The 25,441-nt window shown below is 41.7% G+C and overlaps 1 protein-coding gene across 2 annotated transcripts in view; it reads right to left on the minus strand.

The window, feature by feature from the left end:
• Nucleotides 1–25,441, minus strand: part of snx10b (sorting nexin 10b) — a 40,383-nt gene that overhangs the window by 3,827 nt on the left and 11,115 nt on the right. For both annotated transcript variants that reach the window (XM_007900502.1, XM_007900503.2), the window contains exons 2-5: nt 21,841–21,887; nt 18,825–18,911; nt 17,593–17,693; nt 16,671–16,769 (exon numbers count right to left, since the gene is read on the minus strand). In XM_007900502.1, the coding sequence (XP_007898693.1) occupies nt 16,671–16,769; nt 17,593–17,693; nt 18,825–18,911; nt 21,841–21,870 (317 nt within the window). In that variant the 5' untranslated portion in view covers nt 21,871–21,887. The remainder of the gene's footprint in view (nt 1–16,670; nt 16,770–17,592; nt 17,694–18,824; nt 18,912–21,840; nt 21,888–25,441) is intronic.

Genomic DNA, 25,441 nt, shown 5'->3' on the forward strand with positions numbered 1-25,441 from the left:
GAAAAACATATTGCTTTCTATGAATGTTGCCTGTTTTTTTAGAAATTCCTTGCTGGGGTTGAAGTCCGAAGGAAAGCAATTACAGCATTAATAGAAAATTAAAAACCATGACACAAGATGACTTTTGAACTTCAATTTAAGGTCAGCATTTCAGGAAGGGATTTGAAGAAAGCAATGCACAATGGTAATTCTCAGCTGTCAAATGGCGCCACTTAGAGGCCAAATGCCTTCAAAACGTGTTGCAGACACAGGCTGGCCAATGGTGTAGGAGTTTCACCAAAGAAAATGATATTGGATTCACTATTACCCTCCCAAAATATATGTGATTAAAGTATAATCCAAATGAAAAATTTAATTTCTGCTTTCTTAAACAAATGATAAAACCATATCAGGTTGTACATGGCATTTCCTGATTCCCCTGCATTTATGTAATGCATTTTTAGATAAAGTAGTTTGGGATACACTGGTTGGTTCTAGCAGTTGTTTTTAGATTATAAAAAATACACTTTAAAAATCAACAACCAAAATGTGCATTTATACAGCAAAAGTTTTTGACATGAAATTGGACTGGTACGGTGTGGTTAGAATACTAGAATCGGTCACAATAATAATAATCCTTGCATTTGCTATCACTTTATGTCAAAACGTCTCCAAGCGCTTCACAGGATATCCTATAAAGAGGTGTGACTGTGTTTATTTTGTGGGTGAATATGCATCATAAAGAATGAGCATGGAGATTATATTAGCTAAGATGTAAAGGATTCCCCCTATCCCAGCCCAACTTTACCCATTTAAAATATTGAATACTCCATAATATAGAGATAGTGCTATAGTTATAGAGCTACCAAAACAAACATTGGTAGCTCAGCCAAGTTTACAAATGAAAACATGTTCGAGAGCTGATGAGCTGTGGGTTTGGTTTAGACATTTTTACCTCTTTAAGTGAATATTCACGTTAGTTGTTACTTTACAACAAATCAGAACAAGGCTGTTGCCTCATAGGGACACGGGAGGTCATTCTGTACACTGAGCCAGTTTACCAGGTCACTTAAATAATGATAGTCGCACAGGAGCTGCTCCTAAAATAGGTGACTGGACTCACTAGTTTTTCATGATTCTAACTGATATTATTCGACCTTTGGAGCCTGCAAATTATTAAATCCTTGCAGATCTTGCTCTTTCTCCATGCCCTTTGACACCTCTTGCCTCATTCAAGGTCCGTCTCAAGACGTACCTCTTTGACCGTGCTTTCCATCATTCCCTTTTCCATTACCCTCAGTTCCCAAGTCCAACTTGAGTGCCCAGCCAGTACTGTTAAGTACTTTGAGACATCTTCCCGATGTGAAAGATACTATATAAATGTAAATTTGTATTATATGGTACTGCAGACACTTTGGATTCCCAGGGGCCAGAGTGACTTGTTTTTTTTACGGCCTTTTGAGACCAAATGCGTCAAATGATATCCCACAAATGAACAGACATTTTGACATCAAATTGCTCAAGTATAATATGACGATGTCAACATATGCAAACCACTGTTGCAGATATTTTGGTTTCTCTGCTATGTAAATAATGAGCCCAGGAGCTGCTCCTGAATCAGTGACTCACTGCTTCTTTCACAATTCCCGCTAATATTTTTTGGGGTCGGCCAGGTGTCTGACCCATTCAAAAACTCATCATCATGCTTACGAGTACTTAAACCTAATATTTGACAAGCAGAAGTGGCAAAACTTCATTTCGTCCACAAATACACAATCAATCCATTTTACAATATATTCTGTGAATCGTTTTGAGATACCTCAAGGCCGTGATAAGGCACTATAATCAAACGTAATTATTATTATTGCGCAAATGTCATGAAGTGACAGATACGGAATGAAGTTAAGATGTCTGTGCAGGGTTGGAACATTACCAGGTAACTGGAGATCAGACCGTGAGTCAGATTTTGCTGGATCTGGAGCCAGGCTAGTCACGAGAAGGACTAGCACGAGATAGAACTATCACTTTCCTGCTATGTTCATGATGCAGCATTGTCCGCCATCAATGGCGTTCCTGCTTTCTAAATAAGTGTAGCTGCTACCATCAGGGCTTCAGTTCACCATCAGGGGCAGCAGCACCAGATACAAGGCAAATGGAACTTCACTCCAGCAGCACTGGCTGCAGGGCCCAGCAACGCATAACTAAAAATCTACAGACATCCCTGCATAAGAGATGCAGCTAGAAAATAGCGATGCATGACACATGCCTCACATGGTTGTTCTGAATTCTTTTCTTTCACAGCACCACTCTGGCCCTGCAGAGGCACTCATTTTTAGGTCAACTTGGCGCTTCCTTGATATGCACAGTGACATGATAAAACTCCCTCCTTATGGATTATGGGGCGGGGTGGGAAGGGGATAGATTCTACAACCTTAGTCACTACACTTGATAGCAATTGAACATTACAGGCACTATATTAAATTAAAGGATTATTTGATTTGTATGGGTCAGCACTGGTGTCCCTTGGTAAATAAGTGTGTTGCTACATAACCCCTATCCTATATATTTTGGATGGCGAGGCGGCAGGGAAGAAAGAATGAAGAATGAAGCATTTAATCCAAGCATGAAATTCCTCGGATTGGTTTCAGGTCACAATTAAGTCTGGTGTAGGCCACACTGGTGTTGGATCTGCTACAGACCGCAGAAACATCATCAGATAGCATTAGATATATGTCCATTACCGGGTTGCCCTTCAGAGTTGGCAGAGCTACAAAGGGATTATGCCATTGTATCTGGTGGTACCGGTTCCTGTTATTTATGACCACATTTTTGCACCACCACCCATTTCAAGACAATCACCTGTCTATACAAACCTTCCCCAGAGATCAGGGAAAGCCCAGTCAGAATACAAAAGATGACATGAGTGTGCAACCCCACATTCTAAGCGGAGCAAATTGCATCAGATAGTGTGGCTGTGCAATAATACACACATCATTGAAATGGTTCCAAATCAATAAGAAACATAAAATTGTTAAAGGAGTCTAATTTACGATATTCACAAAATTGATCTGGTGAGCTAATTGTGATTTAAGAAAGCCATCCAAGTGTGAAACAAAAAGCCCAGAGCAAAACAGACTCAGAGTTTTTTGTTTCACACTCTGCTGGCTTTCTTAAGTGACATTTTAAGATATTATATTGTTTGTATGATATTACCCAATCTTTATAGTTGGAGAATAATACAATGTATTATCATGAATAGCTGTCAGCCTATTCTTGTACATCATGAATAGGTGTCAGCCTGGTGCAGTTGGTTGCACTCTTAGATGGACTATAGCATATTCGAAAAGAGAAGGGAGTTTCTCCCAGTGTCTTGGTCAACAATCCCACAGATAAAATTGGTCAGTCACTTCTAGGCTGTTTTGGGGTCATTTCTGTGGCACATATTAGCTGTTGCACAGTGATTACACTCAGCAGTAAATAACTTGAAGCGCTTTGAGACATTTTGAAATTTTAAGCATTGATTCAAACACAAGATTTTTTAAAGTATAGTTAATGACCCATCTACTCCTGCAGTACAAATCAGTAACCACAAGATGGCAGTGGTCATTACCTTAAATCAGTTTTAAGAGGGAGTTTCCAGAAAGACAAGAGACGAAGATATTCATTCAGTAAACAAAATCGAGCAGGAAGTTTTGCAAAAAAATTTAGAAAAGTTAAGGTGTAAAAAAAAATTCATAATGTTATTTGCACAATGTAAGAGTATGGAATTCCTGAAATCTTATAAAAGAAAACATCTAATTGGGCAACAAATTCGGGGTAAATCAGAGGAGAGAAAAAAAGATTTATTTCCATTGTTGTTTCCCACCCCACCCACATTATTTTTTTTCAATCCCATTTCCATGTACAGTTTGTGTGAAATAGGGAGGTTTGTTTCTTTCCTGAAGCCGTGTTTAAGTAGGTCAAGATTTCCAATTGTTTACAGACAAGGAACACTCACTAGATTTATTTATCTAATTGATGTGCAGATAGTCAGCCCCACCCATGTGCATATTTTGGAAAAATAGCTTTGTGATTTCATTTTGCCACTTGGGAACCCTACCCATCAGACCAGTGTAACATTAACAATTTGGGTGCCAGCAGTCTGTATGGAATAAAAAATAATCCTTGCATTTGATATATACCTATAAAGCCTCAATATCAAAACAACAACAACCAAATTACATTTGTAAAATTACATTTCATGTTGGGAGTTATGGACCCGAGCTGAGGGTTTATGGTGGGGGATGGGGGAGGGCGGGGGGAAAGCAGGGAGATCGAAAGCACGGTTGAAGAGGAGGGTCTTGAGGTGGGCCTTGAAGGTGGTGAGGCAGGGGGTGAGAGGGAGGGACTGCAGGATGGAGTTCCAGAGGGTGGTGCAGAGTGGCGGAAGGCCCGCCCGCCGATAGTGGGGCGAGCAAGGCGGGGGATGTGAAGCAGGCTGGAGCCCGCTGAGCGAAAAGAGCGAACAGCATGGTAGGGGGTTAGGAGGTCAGAGAGGTAGAGGGAGCAAGACCGTGGAGGGCTTTGAAGGTGAGGACTAGGATCTTGAACTGTATCCTCTGTGTGATGGGAAGCCAGTGGAGTTTGGCAAGGATGGGGGTGATAGGGTCGTGGGAAAGGACATGGGCTGCAGAGTTCTGGATGATCTACAGTCTGTGGAGGGAGGAGTTGGGGCGGCCGACAAGCAGTGAGTTTGCATAGTCGAGCCTCAATGTAATGAAAGCATGTATGAGGGTTTCGGTGGCCTGCGTTGTGAGACAGTGGCAGAGCCGGGCGATGTAGCAGAGGTGGGGGAAGGCAGAGCGGATAATGGCGCAGCTGGGGGGTAGAAAGGATAGTTGAGAGTCAAACAAGACCCCAAGGTTCTGGATTGGCTTAGTAAGGTGGAGTGTGCAACCATGGATGGTGATGCTGTCAGCACCTGAGGTGTGGAGGTGCTGATGGGAGCCAATCAGGAGAGCCTCGGTCTTGTTGACGTTCAACTGAAGAACGTTATCTCTCATCCAGGACTTGATGTCTGACAGACATTCTGTCAGCACAGCAGTGGTCCTGGAGTCAAGGGCGGAGGCAGAGAGGTAGAGTTAGGTGTCATCTGCATACATGTGGAAGTTGACCCCATGTCTGCGGATGAGTCACAAAGAGGGAGCATATAGATATTGAAGAGGGGGTTACCAAGGACAGAGCTCTGAGGAACGCTGCACAAAACCATCCGGGGGCTAGAATAGAAGCCGTTTGAGGAGATGAAGTGCAGGCGGTGTGAGAGGTACGATCTGAACCAAGGGGAGGAAGGGGAGGTTGGAGATGGGGTGGTAGTTGGGGAGTAAAGAAAGGTCCAGGGAGGATTTTTTAAGGATAGACTGATGACAGCGGTTTTTAAAGGGATGAGAACAGTACCAGAGGACAGGGAGAGGTTATCGATGTCAGTGAGCAGAGGGGCAAGGAGGTGGAGCTGGGAGGTAAGGTTGGGGAGTAGGGGTCGAGGAAGCAGGTGGTGGATTTCATGCAGGTTATGGTGGTGATGAGAGAGGAGGGGGAGAAGGGTTCAAAGGTATGGAGGGAGGGGTGGGTATAAAACATATTTAAAACGCTTCATGGTGTGCAATGAAAAAAACTTTTATAAAAGCTAACTGTTGCAGTCAACAATAGTTTGCATTTAGAAACATAGAAACAGGAGTAGGCCATTCAGCCCCTTGAGCCTGTTCTGCCATTCTATAAGATCATGACAGATCTGTACCTCAACTCAAATTACCTGCTCTTGCCCCATATCCCTTAATACTCTGACTTAACAATAACTTATCCATTTCAGTCTTGAAGATGTGAATGGATCCAGCTCTAATTTTAAGATTATGCCCCCTTGTTCTGGATTCCCCACCAGAGGAAATAGTTTCTTTGTAACTACCCTATCAAATCCTTTTTATTATTTTAAAAACCTCAATCAAATCACCCCTCAACCTTCTAAACTCAAGGGAATAGAGACTAAGTTTACGCAACCTGTCCTCATAAATTAACCCTTTAAGCCCCAGTATCATTCTGGTGAATCTGTATTGCACCCCTCCAGAGCAAATATATCCTTCCTGAGGTGCAGTGCCCAAACCTGAATGCAGTACTCCAGATGGGGTCTGACCAATGCTCTATCTATAGTTTAAGCATCTTTTCCTCTGCTTTATATTTCAGCCCCCTCGAGATAAAAGCCAACATTCCATTAGCCTTTTTGATGACTTCTTGTACCTATTAATTTATTTTTAGTGATTTGTGTACTTGAACACCCAAATCCCTTTGCTCTTCCACAATTCTTAGTTTCTCACCATTTAGAAAATATTCTGTTTTGCTATTTTTTTGATCCATAGTGGATGACCTCACACTTCCCCAAATTGAATTCCATCTGTCACAGTTTTGTCCACTCACTTAATATGTCTAAATCCCTTTGTAAATTCCTGCTCCCATCTACACAATTTACTGTGCCTCCTAACTTTGTGTCATATGCAACTTTGGATATAAAACTCTCTCTTTCTTCATCCAAGTAATTTATATAAATAATATACCCCACCCACCATATATATGTATATATATATATATATATATGGTGAAAAGATGAGGCCGCAGTACAGACCCCTGGGAATTACCACTTGGCACGTCCCGCCAATCAGAGAATGTTTCTTTTATCCCTACTTTGTTTCGTGCCTCCCAATCAATTACCAACCCATGTCGCAAGGTTACCTCCGATTCCATGCGCGGAGCCTTATCAAATGCCTTCTGGAAGTCCATGTAGACAACATCCATAGACACTCTCTTATCCACCATGTTAGTGGCCTCCTCAAAAAATTAAATTACGTTTGTCAGACATGACCAACTCTTCACAAATCCATGCTGACTCTCTTTGATTAGCTCATATTTGTCGAAGTGCTCAGTCACTCAGTCCCTGATGAGAGATTCCAGTAACTTCCCCACAATTGAAGTTAAGCTGACAAGTCTGCAGTTACCCAGTTTCTCCCGCTTCCCTTCTTAAATAATGGAATGACATTTGCAATTCTCCAATCCAAGGGCACAATTCCCGAATATAGAGTTTTAGAAAATTATGACAAACGCACCTGCAATTTCCTCCCACACTTCCTTTAATACACTGGGGTGGAATCTATCAGGTCCTGGAGATTTGTGTATGTTTAGTCTCAATATTTTTTCCATTACCTTTTTTTATTTATATTAAAACCATTTAGTACTTCTCTTTGGCTTATTTTTAGGTTCCCTTGTCCTGCTGGTATTTTGTCCTCCTCCTCTACTGTGAAAACGGAAGCAAAGTATTTATTCAACAAGCCTGCCATTTCCTTATTGTCCATTAGAGACTCACCTACATCTGTCTTTAAAGGGTCCACTTTCCCTGTATTTATAAGAGCAAATCCACTTTAACAAGAACTCCTAAACAGCCGAGAATCAAACTTCCCAGAATTCTGGAACTATGTTACATACTACATGGAGTAAACTACAGCCAACTTATCTGGAAGGCAAGTTCAGTATAGATCCTCCCGGGTCACAAGGGGGCACTGTGACTGGTGCGGGCACTCGGTAGATGTTGGACACACATTGCCTACAAACAGTCACTACACTTCACAGTAAAATCCTCTCAAGCGCTATGAGATGTTTTAACAACATGGTGAGGCACTGCAGTAAACTCCTGATAACTCAACCCTGGCTATAGGGCGGAAGTTACAGTCCGGTTATCCAATAGACCAGAAGCTTCTGTGATGCATCTGAACATGAGTGTCCAACAACAACAACAACAAAATTACATTTGTATGGCGCCTTTCATGTCGGGACAGACAGAGTTTCGGATCCGAGCTTGGGCTCGGGGTTGACCTCCACCGAGTGCCTCTCCAGTCACAGGATAGGGCGGGAAACCTCTGTGATACAAGATGACATCTTATAGGATGAGTTATCCGATCAATTTTATATTGTAATCACTTACAAGAATTTCTAGAATGTGACTAGTTATATGTTAAGTGGAGTGACAGTAAAGTAGAGTCCCTTGTTAACATTTCACATGAGAAGTGGCCGGGATATTGACAGCATGGTGACTTAAGTGGTAGTGACAAGTTAGGTCTGGGTTATGTTATCAGGAGTTTACTGTAGTGTCATGTTGAAACATCTCCAAGCACGTCACAGGATTTTACTGTAAAGTGTAGTAACTATTTGTTATGCAGCAGACATTTTGTGCACAGCAACACCCCACAAAAATCTCAGCTCGCAAGCAAAAGGACCTAGGTTCGATTCATGGTCAGAGCAAAACCTTAGGCAAGTTTCCTTACTCCACACACCTCTGTTTACCTAGCAGTAAGTAGGAACCCAGTTGCTAGTCGATTGGCAGAGTGCCCTCCGGGGTAATAAGCTTTCCACAAAACAAAGTGGTCACTCAATCCATAACTGTTTGTGGGACATTGCTGTGCGCAATTGGCTGCCACGTATCACCCACAAAATACACAGTCAGAATGATGGATAAAAAGGCACAAATTATAACCTTTAGTAAACCCTGCAATGAGAAGCTTGGCAGACTGTGTTATCTGATCTTAGAAACGTGCAGCTCAACTGCATGGAACCAGTTACGACTGATTCCATGAAGGAAGTAAGCCCGAATCAACAGATATATGCGCAGACTAACCGCAGCCTTGGAGTATGAGACAATGGATAGTTGCCCAATACACATCCTATGTCTCGACCACATTGTCACCTACGACCAAATCTAACGATTGGAGGAGAAGGATCCTCCCCATACTTGTATAAATGCCATTGTTGAATCCTACAACGGGGTCGTCAGCTTGGTGAAGCTACGACCCTAACTCTGTACCAGACTGAACTGACTGGTCCTGAGTTAGTTGAATAAATGTACTCTTAGTGATTGAACTGTGTGACTGTGTTTATTGCTTGAATGAACTAACATCCAATTGCAGAAGTATACAAAGAAGGTAGAAACGGAAAATTATCCAACATTGGGGGCTCGTCCGGGATCTCAATATCTTACGCCTTCGGGTGAGTATAGTCAGGTCCGGAGGAATCGGACACCAGGGATCGAAGAGGATCTAGAGGCTGGTACGTAGAGGTCGAGACTGACTCACCTAGGAAAGGGTAAGTGACGAGATCATTTTAAATTCTGCAAGAATGGGGTGTGTAGGCAGTAAAGGGGACTGTCGCAGCAGTTGTTGTAAGAAAGAAACCCGAGAATTAGTGAGTCGAAATGCGAAGGTTATGAATAAGGTAGTAGAAGGAAGTGGTGATTGGGAAACAATGTGGAAACGTAAATTTGGATTTGATGGGCGATTAAAACCTGAGAGTACACAAGAATTATTGAATAAAATAAAAGAGAAAAGTGGAGATGATAAGAAAAAACAATTGAAATATCATTATGGGGAAGCACAAGTATGGCATATGAAAGCCACGGAATATCGACGGCTGGGTGAATTGACAGAAACCAAAACAAAACTATTGGCTTACACAGGGAAGGAGGATTTAGAGACTCCAGCCTCTCAACGCCCGGAAAATGGGCATGGTGCTCCACCAGCGTATGGGTCAGAACAGCCCACGGCACCTTTAAACCGAGCATATAATCCGAGGACGCCAAACAATGCTGACCCATATGTCAGATGGCTCCATGATAATTATCAAAACAAATCCGCACTCCCGAGCTCCCCTTCAAACCCACCTATGCAGGTAAATGTAGGAACAGCAGGGAATTTCCCAATGATACAAGTGGCAGACGGACAGGGGAACACCCAGTACGTGTATAGGGCATGGGGAATGGAGGATGTTAAGAGGGCAATGATCGCCTGTCCCCATCCCAATCAAGGGGGAACCGAATTTCGAGATTTTATGTATCAAACCATGGCAAGTTACAGGCTAAATAGTTTAGAAACCGAGCAGTGCATAAGAGAGGTGTTGCGTCAGGAATGGTGTCAGGTCGGGGGAGATTGGACAGCATTAGACAATGAGGGAGCACCAAGAATGTATGACCGTCCACCGGTAGCAGCAAACCGCTCCCAGCATGATTATTGGGGACCCTTCGACCAATTAATGGGGAGAATAGTTACATTTTATAGAGCCAGATGTAACTATTCGGCGATAACGGATTGTATTCAGGGAAAAGACGAAACGTGTATGCAATACTATACGCGATTGCGCAAGGTGTTTAATTCCAATAGTGGAATCGAACCACCACATCCACATGATGATACTGGAGTTTGGGCACAACAAATTAAGAATGCATTTCTGGCGGGAATGGTGCCCCATATTTCAAAATTGGTAAAACAACATCTAATAACATGGAGTACAGGGGCACTCCAGCCAGTATTAGATCATGCCATCCATTTTGAACGAATAACAAGGGAAGAGAAGAGGAATAATAGGCATAATGAGGGATTTATATCACAAGAAGTTAATAAACAACCATGGCAGAATAGAAAGAGGAAGCAAAAGAACAATAATGGGGGAGAATGTTATGTTTGTGGGAAAATGGGACACTGGGCAAGGGATTGTCCAAACCGGTGGAAGTCCCAAAAGCCCGAAGAAGGAGAGGAGGAGAGAGAGGAGACTGAACGTATATTGGCGTTAATACAGTCTCCTGGGAGTGCTTGGTTGACATTAAGAGTGAATGGAATTGACATACCGTTTTTATGCGATTCAGGAGCATGTAGAACGGTTATTACGATGAGAGACGCAACTTTTCCTTATAAAAAGAGTCAGGAAAAAATTGATATTCGGTCAGCGTCCGGAGACTTAGAAACACAATGCGTCACGGAACCTCTTGAATTCTGTTACAAGAATAAAGAGACTGTAGAAGCACAAGTGGTTATATCAATGACATGCCCGGTTAATTTACTAGGGAGAGATGTGTTAACTAAACTCAAGTTAGGAGTGATACCTATGGGTGACGACCGATGGGAAGCAGTTAAGGTTACGTACAAAAAAAAAATTGAAGATACCCTAATTATCCAAGAAAGGGGGGAACCACAATACTATTATGCCCTACAGTTAAAGGAAGGGCCAGGACAATTCCAACAGGAACTGCTTAGATTGGCACACCAGCGGGTCATGGAACAAAGTGACTTCCACCTGCCTGAGGATCTGCACTGTACCATGTGGTACCGTGAAAAAGGGGGAAGTTCGTTGCCATATGAGAGACATTTCAAATTGGGAAGTTCCACACGATTAACGATTCAATGTATATATTGGAATGCAACTGATATGGGAGGGAAAGTTTTACTCCAACCGTTAGATGATCAGCTATACCAGGGAGAAGGGAACCCCCATGTATCAATTGCAAAGAGATGCAAAAAGTCATGGCAACAAGTGGGTAACCTGGTAGATTGTGGGATAAAAGCACAGGATTGGGAAGAGACTCAGGATGCAGGGATATGGTATTCCCCGAGGACAGGTCTCTACTCACAATGTTTGAATTGGGTGTATCAATGTGAAAGAGTTAGGAAGATGCACTCAGGGAAGATGGTTCCCTGACTGTTAGGAGTGGAAATAGAACAGGAGGCGGAGTTGAATGCTCTGCCTGATGCTCTATGGTCCAAAGGATCAGCTGACGTAGGACTAATAAAAGGGATTGAACCTATTAAAATCATACCAAAAGGAACACACCGCCCATACCAACGGCAGTATCCTATGAAACCAGAGGCCATTGAAGGAATTGAACCCATAATTAAGGAACTTAAGGAGAAGGGCATCATAGTGGATTGCCCTGACTCTCCATGTAACACCCCCCTGTTCCCAGTAAAAAAGGTAGCGCCATCACAAGGGTGGCGATTGGTTCAGGATTTACAGGCTGTAAATAAGGCAGTGATTCCCCGGACCCCAGTTGTACCCGACCCCAATACCTTGCTGAACAATTTGCGACCTGATACAGCTTGGTTTACAGTAATTGATTTAGCAAATGCGTTTTTTTCTATTCCGGTTGACAAGGCCTCCCAATTTTGGTTTGCCTTCACATTTTTGGGAAGGAAATATACGTACACCAGATGTCCACAGGGATTTGTTGAATCCCCGGCCATATTCTCACAATGTATGGAAAGTAATCTGGCAAAATTTGAGCCCCCGGGTGGCAGTCAAGTTTTGTTGTATGTAGATGACATACTTATATGTTCCCCATCCAACGAAATTTGCCGCCAAGATTCTCTGGCCTGCTTAAAATTTTTGGGAGAATGGGGACATAAAGTGAGCCGAAAAAAGTTGCAATATTGTTTACCCGAGGTCAAATATCTGGGCCATGCAATTTCTAGGGAAGGAAAATCCTTATTAAAAGACAGAAAGCTTGCAATAATGCAAGCTCCGCGACCCGAAACTAAACAACAGATGATGTCATTTTTAGGAATGACTAACTTCTGCCGTGCATGGATCTCTTCATATGCGGAGCTAACTCAGCCCTTGTTAGGGCTGATTTATGATGCCCCTATGAAGGCACAGGATGCAATTGAATGGAATCCAGAGGCTATAAAGGCATTTGAAATTATAAAAACCATTTTATCTGGGGCAGAGACCCTGGCGCATCCTGACCCTGCAAGGCCATATACTCAAACTGTTTGCGTTAAAAATGGGTTTATGGCATCTGTCCTATTACAACCATTTGGAACACGGATGAGGCCCGTGGCTTACTACTCACACCGACTGGATCCGGTGGCTCGAGGCCTTCCTTGCTGCTTACAAGCAGTGGAAGCAGCAGCCCTGGCTGTTCGCGCATCATTGCCCCTGGTCCTATACCAACCATTGAAGTTGTTGGTGCCGCATGCAGTCTCGGTATTATTGCTCCAAACTAAACACGCTTTCCTATCGCCAGCACGCCAGCTGTCCTGTATGGCCACATTGCTAACCTGCCCAAATGTAACCATTGAACGATGTACAGTATTGAATCCGGCAACCTTGCTGCCGGTACCCTCCGAGGGTAGCCCGCATGACTGTTTGGAAGAAACCTCACAGTCAGTGGCGGCGCGAGTGGATTTGGCGGATACAAGGTTTGAGAATGCAGATGTGACATACTTTGTGGACGGTTCATGCAAAAAGGATACGGGGGGCCGTTCCCAAAGCAGTTACGCTGTATGCACTCAGGACACAGTAATAGAAGCAGCCAGACTCCCAGCAGGATATTCGGCACAAATGGCTGAACTTGTGGCGCTTACCCGAGCTTGCGTACTGGGGAAGGGAAAAGTTGTTAATATCTATACAGACTCACAATATGCCCATTCCACTTGCCACATATTTGCTGGACAGTGGCGAAATCGGGGTATGGTTACCTCCACAGGGAAACCAATTTGCCATGCTGATTTAATATTGAACCTAATTGATGCATTACAACTCCCAAAACAATTAGCGATACTTAAGTGTGTTGCCCACACTTCTGCGAAGGACCTGGTGTCAAAGGGAAATGCCTTTGCAGATAAAACTGCCCAGGCAGTGCCCCTCGCAGAAGTATTAGTGTCACAAACACCACCCTCGATTGACATGGCATTGATTAAAGCAATGCAATCAGAGGCAGGCACCCTTGAGAAGCGAGGATGGAAAAACATGGGATGCAAACTAAACACATTCGGCATATGGGTTGGAAACACTGGACTGCCAGTTTTACCACGATCATTGTTTCCCATTGCAGCAGGATTGAGCCATGGCAAATGCCATGTCTCAAAAGGAGGGATGAGGACAATGATAGACCAACAATATACGACATTCGGACTAACCACTTATTTACAAAAATTTTGTCAACATGTATGTTGACAATGTATAACATGTTTACGCAATAACCCACAAGGACAACTAAAATGTAAACAAGGCAAGATTCCATTGGCAAAAGAACCCTTCTCTCATTGGATGATGGATTTCATCCATCTGAACGTATGCGAAGGAAAGAAATATTGCCTAGTAATGGTATGTCCTTTCTCGGGTTGGGTAGAAGCTTTCCCCACCACCCATGTGGATGCAGTAACAGTGGCAAAGATATTATGCAGAGAAATAATACCAAGATGGGGTATCCCGCGAATATTATACAGTGATAATGGGCCGGAATTTAAGAATGAAGTCCTAAGAAATGTGGGGATCCACTTGGGGATAACCTTAAAGAACCACTGTGCCTACCATCCAGAGTCTGCAGGAATGGTAGAAAGACATAACGGGACACTTAAAAATAAGCTGAAGAAAGCCATGGAAACCACAGGGAAGGGTTGGGTGGCATGTCTACCGTTAGCACTGACAAGTATGAGAATTACACCTGGGAGCAAAAAACTCTCCCCATATGAAATTGTTATGGGTAGAGCATATTATATGCCTCAGCTGGGAGAACGTACAGAATTGGAGGAGGCCGGACTTGCAGGATACATGAAAAAAATGTTTCAGAATAAAATGACTATGAGAAATGTATTACCTCCCCAGGAACTGAATGAGAACACCGAGCCATGCCCACTGCAGCCAGGAGATTGGACACTGATTAAAGACATCAAAAGGAAGCATTGGCATCAACCAAAGTGGACAGGACCATATCAGGTGATACTAACCACACCAACAGCAGTACGGATTGCAGAACGAAACACCTGGGTCCACGTTAGCCACTGCAAGAAGACATCACCACTGTAAGGAGCAACTAGCAAGATGGCATGGCTACGGATTCTCAGTTTTGGACTATGGTTTGGACTGGTAACACGTCTGGGGAGGAATACATATCTCTTAGCTGCACATAAGGCAGTAAAGGCGTCAAATGTGACAGGGTGTTGGGTGTGCACCCAAATACCCCATAGTTCACAGACTGGTTTTCTCCTCTATGCGATTCCGCTGACAAAAGCAGAAACTGTGTTAGGACTCCAAGCAGGAGTCACTTTCAACATAAGTGGGCTCTGGGGAAATGAGACACTATCATGTGAAAAACAGAACAGTACAAGGTATGTGCGAAGGTTTGACCATGATAAGATATCGCCAGGGTTTAAGGTGAGCAATATACCAGGCCAGATTTGCTTTATTAAGGAGGGGAAGGGAACAGAGGTGGGAAATAGCACATGCAGTTACAGGATATCTCTAGGATGGGTTGGTGTCCCAGACATGTCAGAAAAAGCTTACAGGAACCAAGTGGAATATCTAATTGGTGGGCGTCCTTATTTGAAGGATGGAGAGCCTGGGTTCTTAAAGCAGGGGTTGTGTTACTGGTATTATTACTGGGGATTTGTGTCCTTATTCACCTTATTAAAGTGTGCGTCACTAAGTGTGTGGGGGTAACACCATCACTTACGATGGAGGTGGTGTCAGACGATAATCTGTCAGACGATGATGATATGAAGGATTATTATTCTGACCCATGAAAGCAAGGTACAATTGATCCCATCTATGACGATGCATCTTTAAATTGTCACAAGACAACAAGAGGCATCCGAGAAAATAAATTGGGGACTGTACCGGCACATGGCAATGTTAATAAAGATTATAAAAGGAGGGAATGATGGATAAAAAGGCACAAATTATAACTTTAGTAAACCCTGCAATGAGAAGCTTGGCAGACTGTGTTATCTGATCTTAGAAACGTGCAGCTCAACTGCATGGAACCAGTTACGACTGATTCCATGAAGGAAGTAAGCCCGAATTAACAGATGTATGCGCAGACTGGTTCCATGAAGGAAGTAAACCCGAATCAACAGATATATGCGCAGACTAACCGCAGCCTTGGAGTATGAAACAATGGATAGTTGCCCAATACACATCCTATGTCTCGACCACATTGTCACCTACGACCAAATCTAACGATTGGAGGAGAGGGATCCTCCCCATACTTGTATAAATGCCATTGTTGAATCCTACAACGGGGTCATCAGCTTGGTGAAGCTACGACCCTAACTCTGTACCAGACTGAACTGACTGGTCCTGAGTTAGTTGAATAAATGTACTCTTAGTGATTGAACTGTGTGACTGTGTTTATTGCTTGAATGAACTAACATCCAATTGCAGAAGTATACAAAGAAGGTAGAAACGGAAAATTATCCAACACAGTTCACTTCATAATGCATTTTGTGAAGCGCTTTGGGATGTCTTAATGTGTAATAAGCCGCTATATCAAATGCAAGCATTATTATTGTTCACAAGATCACAAAAGAGGTTCAGATGCAGAAGGCCTTTGGCCTATTTAATCTCATCCTTCCAGAATACACACTTTACTGTCCTCCTATCACTGCATCGAGCTGTGTTTTTTAAAATGGTGCCAATATCCTGGCCTCAACCACCTTTCCTGACAACTCATTCCCATTGTTAAATACTCATTTGGTAAAGAAATACTTCTGTGTCTGTCCTGAAATACCCACTGCAACACGAAACCAGTAGGCTCTTGTTCTGCTTTCTCTGTGCATCAACAAGTATTTTTCTGAGTTTACTTCTTCAATCCAGTTGTATCAGGACGTGAAATTGGTAGAATGCTTTTGGGGGAGGGAAAATGGAATAAGAAGACAATGAATGATAGCTCAAGTGAACTGTTGAGAGGGTACCATTACAGCCATGGTTCATTTTTTCTATATTGAGTAAAATAGTGTTTACATCGAAAGTTTCAGATCATAATCAGTTGTCGGGATAACCATACTCACTTCCACCCTGTGCATTTGTTGTATCAGATCCTGCAAAATGAGTTAAGTTGTGCAATGTGTACTTACTTCTCCAGAAAGTCTTGGAGTCCTTGCCGGCGTTGCTCCACAAGCTGGGCATTGCTGATACTTAAAAAAGGTGTTTTAGGAGGGAGGTCTGGTAAACGTCTGTAAAGAGAACAAAAACTGAGATTCTCAAACAGCTGCATGTTAATGTTAATTATTTCGCAAAATAGCATTCAGAGCAAGACTACCTAATCGACTCAGACTGGGCTGACTTCAAATCCAGCCAATTATGTCTGTGAACATTCAGATCCACAATTTTATCCCTGAATACATTTTATGCCTACAGAGAAGTAGCTCGAGCAGTTCAGTTTTAGAAGAAAATAAAAGTTTAGGCAGGCTTTATTTATATACAAAAAACAACATAATGCCTCAGATTAGCTCATCAACAACTTGCACTGATACAGCGCCCTCCACGCAGAATAGCGTCTCAGAGCTCGCACAACAATGGGATAAAAGTCAATGTTTTAATTACAGTACTATAAGTATCATACTAACCAATGGTACATAAACATTTCACAGAACTATTTCTATTCCAGTCACTTGTTTGTGTTCAGTAATTTGGGCTTCATGCCAAAATCCATGTCCAGTAAATGATCCTAATCTGATCAATTGCAAAATAAAACAGGAAGAGCTACTATCAGCTGCAACAGTGCAGAACTGTTGGTCTATGAGACCATAGACACAGTCTCCTGGAGTCTCTTAGACAAAACATTCTATGGAGGAAGGTGCTCAGTAGGCATTTCTTCACAATGGGGACTAGATAAAACAAAACCTACATCTTTGCTGTGTTAAATTACAACAATAGCATTGTCCAAAGGTAATATCATTCCCACCAGTGTGGGAGAGGCAATGGTGCAAGAGGTAAAGGCTAGAAAGGTGGAGAGAGGAGTTTAACACTTTGTTTTACAAAATGCAAGTTACATACATCAATATTGCATTGTCTTGAAGTCGCTGCTTTAACCAATCAAATTCTTTATAACGCCTTCGAACACGTGAAGTCTTTATTGTAAAACACATGCTATTAGTCTGTAAAAAACAAAAAGGTCAAAAGAGTTCAGATGACAGAAAAACATAAGACAAGTGAAGCGTTTGATCAATATCACATGTAAAGAACACGGACACGTTTATTGAGAGTTCCACTGTGGAATATTCACACCGGCGAATGATTTTTTTTTACTAAAATACATTACAGTTTGCAAAATGCAAGATCAATCTATGGTTACCAAAATGTAACCGATCAATGGCTGTAACAGAGTTCCAGAGGCTAGTGGCGGAAAGTCTGATTGCCAATGGTGATGGGGGAATGGGGACACGGAGCAGGCCAGTGCCCACCGAGCGGATGAACCAGGCAGTTGGTTTTAGTAGGTTGCAGAGGTAGGGAGGAGCAAAACCATGGCCGGCTTTAAAAGTGAGGACAAGTATTTTAAACTCTATCCTCTGAGGGGTGGGAAGCCAGTGGAGCCGGGTGAGGGTGGGCGTGATGGGGTCACAGAGCCGTGTGCGGGAGAGGAACCAAGCTGCAGAGTTCTGCATGATCTGCAGCTTGTGGAGGGAAAAGTTGGGAAGTCTTGGAAGCAGAAAGTTGACATATTCAAGCCTGTATAAAAGTTAAGTTCCAAATCATTCTCATGCCAATGTATTTTCAATTTTGTTACTTTTAGTATTTAAAAATAAATTCTCTTGGGTACCCTTTGGCCCCTCAGACAGTCAAAGCTCTCTGTTGACTGAACTGATCTGTTCAATTTGGACTTCTGCCTTCACACCTCCTCAAGATCGATTTCCTTCTGTGTGTACCTGTGAGAGAGCAAGAGAGAGGGAGAGCGAGAGCACGCACAAGGGAAAAGCACCAGAGAGCTGGAGAGTGTGCAAGAAAAAAACAGAACGGAGAAAGGGCTTAGCAGAGTGCAGTGACATACTAATAATATAACTCCTGATGGAAGAGAGTCAGCACAGGCACAAAAAAAGCCAAACAACCTCCCCTGTGCTGTGAAATTCTAGGACACTCATTAATATATATTATATACTGCACATAAATTGTTAACTGCTGACTTTGTTTTGTGTCTGAGAACGGGGCCTCTCTTCCCATTTTGGGTGTTGCCTTTAAGTTGTATCAGGAAAATGAAAAAAATAAACAGTTAGAAAAAAAAACATACTTACATGAATACAAATCTCATAGTCTACATAGGATTGCCACGAATCTTCCTTCTGAATTCTTGGATCTCGAACCCATACACTGATAAACTCCTAATATGACATTGTGTGGAGGAAAGTTAGAATGGTCACTTCACTACTGTATAAAGCTTTTGCAACACTTTTAAAACAAGCACACAGAACGGAAGCTGAAAGGCTTGAGTCGCATTAGAAATTCCTCAAGATATTACGAACACAAATCACAAGAAATTACGGCAAATACCAACATTTCCACATACTGCAATGTGCAATCAAAAAATACCAAGCATAGAACTGCTTTTCTTTTCTTGAAAGGTTTTCACCGATAAAGTTAAATATGTATGTAATACATATGTACATGTACCATAGAATCAGAGGCATTTACACTGCAAAAGGAGGCCCATTAAGTCTGCACAACCTAACATCCATTCTTCAGATGAGATGTTAAACCAAGGCCCCTTCTGTCTGTTCAGATGGACATTAAACATCCCATGACACTATTAGAAAAAAAGAGGGGAGTTTCTCCTAATGTCCTGGACCACAATTCCCCCAAATAAAATTGATTATTCACTCCACAGCTGTCTGTGAGACATTGTTGTGTGCAAATTGGATTCTGCATTTGCCTACAAAACAAAGTCCCTGCACTTTTCTGTTTATCCTGTGAAGAGTTTTGGGATGTCCTCCCAACTTGAAAGGTGCTATATACTAAATGCAAGGACTACTATTATACAATATGCATAAATAGACTTGAGGTATTATGGCATCTTGAGCACACAGTGGTACACATCTTCAAGCAGGTACATATACTACCAGGGTCGATCTTGTGGGATCAGGCAATGTCACCAAGGCTTTTCTTTCTTCTTAAACACGCCCCAACTCTCCTTTAGTACTTTGTCACACACCAGAAGGTTCAGGGGAGTAGTTCTTACTTCTCTAATGTTTGCAACTGATGGTAATATTTCTGTTAGCAAAGTACATGCACCATTGACCAGGACAAAAGAAATACAGTCTGTTTTTATTTTAGGCCTAAATCACTGTACATTATTTCTGCAGATCTAACGATCACTCCCCCAGCTCTGTTTTGTTAGCGATAGATTTTAATTAACTCAAGACCAGACCAGTAATGTCCCATTTACTAGCAGTCACACAACATATGGGGTTAATACTTCCTCTTACTGAATTTGTCACAGGCTTCCCATTATATTGGGTTAAAGAATTGAAATTCAAATGTTGAAACAATCTGAAAATGAAACTAATGAATTCTTCCTTTAAATAAATAGTTAAATATTCCAATCCAGGAGCCGATGGGCGAGGGGAGGGGTAAAAGGAGGGTGAAGAGAAGAGAAAGAATAATCTGCATGTTGCTTGTGTTTTTGCAAGACGTAACAACAGCAATCCAGCAGTGTATGGGATTGAAATCTGAAGACTCTACATCAACCAAAATCTGACACAGAACACACTCTGGTTGGCATGAAGTGGTAGGACAAGAATGTGTATGTTACATTTGACTTTTCAAGTTAACCCAGGAAGCTACCTAACACCAAGTAAAACTGAGAATACCATTCCACTGAAACCAAATCTGCTGCAGGTCACAGAGGCACGGAGAAGCAAGGCCATGGAGGGCTTTGAAAATGAAGACCAAGATTTTGAAATCTAGCAAGGAGTTAGCATAGTCAAGCCTGGATGTGATGAATGCATGGATGAATGTCTCAGCAGCCTTGAAGAGGAGGTCAAATAGTTGAGGAGGCAGGCTACACATTCTAGTAGTGCAGATGTTAACTGTAAAAGATAAGGCCTCCACTACAAATCCATGCAACACACACATTTACTATTAAACATGTTGGAAGTGCGCACATGGACAAGAGCAACACGATTGCCTCTAACTGTTAAGCAGCTCAAATATCAAGGGTCATATTTAAACAGATGATTTGGCAAACAAGAGCACACTGTGGAATGATGCTTCAGTCTAGCACAAGTCACGTGCTTCAGAAGAGTGGAAAGGGAACATTTTATTGAACAATAAGAACTTTAAAACATTTTCAATGTCCTCTCAATATTGTTTTAAAACAATTGGATTGATCTAAATATTGAAGTAATTTAGTTTCATGGCAGTCCATTCATTGTTAACTACTGACTTTGATTTGCCAATGAAGAAACACCTTTCCTATCAATGAATTAAAGCAGAAACTATGGCTGGGTGTAACACAGCTGATGGAGGGGAAGGATGTGTGTGAATAGGGAATCTAAGGCTATAAGAGGAAGGATACTTTCCGAATGGTGCTCTTTGATGCTCAGTATTTATACACCGATGACATACACACTCACTCCATTTTGGATTATATCGTGTGAAGCGCTTTGAGACATCTTCCCAACGTGAAAAGCACTATATCAAATGTAGGGATTATTATATTATTATTATTATTTACTGAGATTGATCCCAAAATTATTCAGTCAGCTATCATCCATTTGAGTTTTACAAGCTGATCACTTTGGGAACCCACACTGCAGTTTTTATTAGATGGAGGCAGTTGTCCTTCACTAAATATGTACAATTATTAAACAGAACTTGAAGCACACCAAACGCCACACTTGCTGAGATTTCAATAAGCACCCTTTACATGGGGTAGCATCTCGAAGCACTTAACATTGGTACAGTTTGTGACTGACCCTGGTAGGGGTAGGAGGGTGACCACAGGCAGGGTAGAAGAGGAAAATCTTCAGTTCTGATCTGAAGAGGGAGTAAGGTGGCGAGAATTGAGGCAGGGATTGGGGGATGAAAGTCAATGATGGAGTGGAGGGGGTCGCGTAACATGCACAAGGCCTGAGCCAGCCAAGCGGAGAGGACAGGTAGAGGAGTGGAGCGTGAACAGGTTGGGAGGTGCCAGGACATGAAGTGATTTATAGGTGGCAATAACTTGCATTTATATAACGCCCTGCATGCGAGGTAGCTTCTCTGAACAAACAGCTAATTGTTACCAGATTCAATTCTTTGAACATTTCTTACCTTTCTCTTTTTCTGTGCCATATGTTTCATTGCTTTCCAAGATCAGTCTAGAAGAGAAATGTACACAACACAGTTCTTGTAAGTACCTCCTCGGTAACTCTGGAAATTGGGTCAAAAAACTTGATGAAGCACATCACAGCTAAAAATATAATTTACTGGATTAGAACCCATCAAAATAACTGCATTCTACTAAAGTGATCTGAATCTGTATTGAGTGCTGAAAAGATTTCCACAATCCAAACAACAACAAATTAAATTTGTAAAGCGTCTTTCACGTCAGGAGGACGTCCCAAGACGCTGGACAGTCAGGAATTCTCATCCGAGCTTGTAGTTGGGATCAGGATGCGGGTGATAAGGTCGCGGAGCCTGGTGCGGAAAAGGACATGGGCTCCAGAGTTTTGGATGATCTGTAGACTGTGGAGGGAGGAGTTGGGGAGGCCGACAGGCAGGGAGTTTGCATAATTGAGACTGGATATGATGAACTCGTGGATAAGGGTCTCGGCGGCCTGCGTTGAGAGACAGTGGTGGAGCTGGGCAATATTGGGGAGGTGGGGAAAGGTGAAGTGCGTCATGGTACAGATGTGCGGGATGAAGGACAGTTGAGGGTCGAACAGGATGCCAAGGTTCCATATTGGCTCCGTGAGGTGCAGAGCATCCATGAAGGGTGATGCTGTCAGCCACCGAGGTATGGAAGCGCTAAAGGGAGCCAAGCTGGAGGGCCTCGGTCTTGTTGACATTCAACTGGAGAAAGTTAGCTCTCATCCAGGACTGAAGAAAAAAAGGTAAATCTTTATATTATGGCAATATTTAATTAATATATACTGAATATTGGAGTAAAAGGTAACACAATTGCATTGGATTTCCACCTGTTCGTATCTATAGAGGACATTTGATATTAGACTGACTTTAAGTGTTGCTTGGAACAGCAAAAAGGGAACATTTTGTGCTTGGATAGGATCTCCAAATTAGGGATGAAAAGTTTGCACAGTGGATCTACATGCTTGGATTAAAGTAGGTTTTCTAAACTATTTGTTCATCATATACTCTGCAGCTTCACAAATAAGAACTCAAAAATAAGCATCAAAGGACTTTGTATTCCTACAAAATTACTGTAGTCCCCTGGAATATCCTTAAATACTACTTATATGTAATGTCATAAAATAGCGGCAAGACAAATCATTTTTTTAAAAAATTAATAAAGTATTGTCCTGCTGATGACAAAATGAATACCCTCACACAAAAAAAATATTGTATTTAAATAACACCTTTCACACCAGGAGAACATCCCAAAACACTGAAAATTAAACACTGGCATTTGCCTTCAGTTGGCTATAGCACAGTCATATGGAAACCTCCATGAGTGCTGTAAATATGTTATTTATATACTATTCATTTCAGCGCTTTGTTAACGTCCTCCCGACGTGAAAGGCACTCTATAAATGTAATTTTGTTGTTGTTGTTGTTCATTATTATTATTTATTATTATTAGTTACATACTTATGAGTGTTTAAATGTGTTATTTCCTTTTTTAAAATAGTACTTTTTTTCTGTTACACCTTAAGGTGCACTGTTAGCGAGACACTTGTGTGAGGAATCAGAAAGTACAACTTGCGAATCCTTATGGCAGTTTTGAACTGTTGAATCGAGAAAAATAGAAACCTGTTGCACAGCAGACTGTCATTCACCCATCAGATCAGTGACACTGTTTCTAAACTGTTTTTGTTATTATTAATCCCACTTTTTAGCACTTTATCCCCTCTCTTCCCATATATAAAAATTCAGAACATTAAATAAGGGTCAAAATAAAAATTATGTGCTCTCTGTGTATCATAGAAACATGCTAAATACTTGGAAAAGCATGTAAGGACACTATCATTCGTGCTTATGTTGTGAATAATACAAGAAAACCCGTTTGCTTTTTCATTCTTGCTCTACTGAAATTAATTTGTGAGTAACCATAAAATTAAACACACCAAGAAGCATTGAGAAGTTTAACAATACTGGTCAACCTGATAGTGTGCTATTCATTGAAGACCTGGCTCACACGATCACACACCTCCAAGTCTCATTAACAATCCAGTTAACACAATGGCTTGGTTTACTACAATCCTGGCCGGGTTTGTCAGGTCATCTTCTTGGAAGCATTTTAACCCCAATGAAATCCAAATTGAATGTATGTTGGGCATCACATCTGATCTATGTGCCTTTTAGACATCCCTGACACCTCTTGGTGCTAAGGTTCAACCTTGTTGCTCTTCCCTGTACTGTCTCCAGGATCTGGGCAGCCAACTTATAACACAGTGAACACAGCTGTACATGCTACTGTACAAGGTGCTGTCCAGGTTGAGCATAACTTGTGAACTGTTTCCAACTGATTTGGATAATTATGCTTTTTCTGAACTTTTGCAAAATACATATGAGAGACATGCTGGAGATATTATTGATTAGCGCCTTGGGATGTCCTCCCGAGGTGAATGGTGCTACACAAATATAATTTGTTGTTGTCGTTGATTATCGATGGCATGGAAACCATTTTACTGATCCTTAGGATAAAATCCTCAAGAGATAAGAAACTTCAATGCATCAGGAAAGCCCTGCTCGTAAGAGTTTGCAGACAAGTCGTATATAGTACTTAATGAATAAGGGCAAGAACTTTCAAATAACAAGTCACAAGTTCTTCAGAAACACCCTTAATGCCCCAGGAAAAGCTCTATATATAATTTAAACAGAAACAACCTAAAAATATAAGAGTGCCATTGTTGGAATTTTTCTCAGATTTGGGAAAAAGCACTTAATGCATCAAGAATAAATAACCAAACTTGCAATGTTACGAAATAAACAGCTACAATCCTCTTTTACTCATAAGAAAACCATCACTCTCTGCTTCGGAAAACACTTTCCGAAACAACTTAGGAGTGTTAGAAAAATACCAAATGAATCACTTGTGGGAATTCTTAAAAGTAGCTTCCCCCACATGTCAAAAGCAAATTTGGAGAGGACGGGAGGAGAAGATCATCACTTTATTTTTGCCCTAAATTGATTAACTCAAATTCATCTTACTTCTGCCGTTTCATCAGCAAGTTTACAAGACGCAAAAGGTATTAACGTCACATTTCAGAGTGTACAGAATTTGCCATATTGTTCAATTCAGTTTTAACTTTGAAGTGCAGTTCCTGTAATTCTTCAACAACAACAAAATTACATTTATATAGCACCTTTCATGTCGGGAGGACATCCCAAGGCGCTGGACAGACAAAGTTTTGGACCAGAGTTGAGGGTCAGTTCCGCAAGAAACTTACAGAAAATGGCTTCAAAATGAAAGACTATTTAAGAATTTGACAAATTCTGAACAGTATAAAATGTTATGCTTAAGAGTAAACCTAGACCCAAGCTTTTTTTTCTTGTTTATAAATTCAATTCTCCAAGAACTAAATAGATGTAAAGATAACATGGTGCATCCCAGTTGCAGAAATCTGATCAGTTGCTCTCACTATGATCTCATTTCTGTAGTTCACTGCCAGCTAAGCGGAAGACAGAAGCTGACTGAGTTTTTGTGAAAAAACAACTTTGAAATACAATGTATTTTGAGAGAGGGTGGAAG

This window comes from Callorhinchus milii, unplaced genomic scaffold (assembly GCF_018977255.1).
Source record: "Callorhinchus milii isolate IMCB2004 unplaced genomic scaffold, IMCB_Cmil_1.0 Scaffold2, whole genome shotgun sequence".
In the NCBI taxonomy this organism is placed as follows: domain Eukaryota; kingdom Metazoa; phylum Chordata; class Chondrichthyes; order Chimaeriformes; family Callorhinchidae; genus Callorhinchus; species Callorhinchus milii.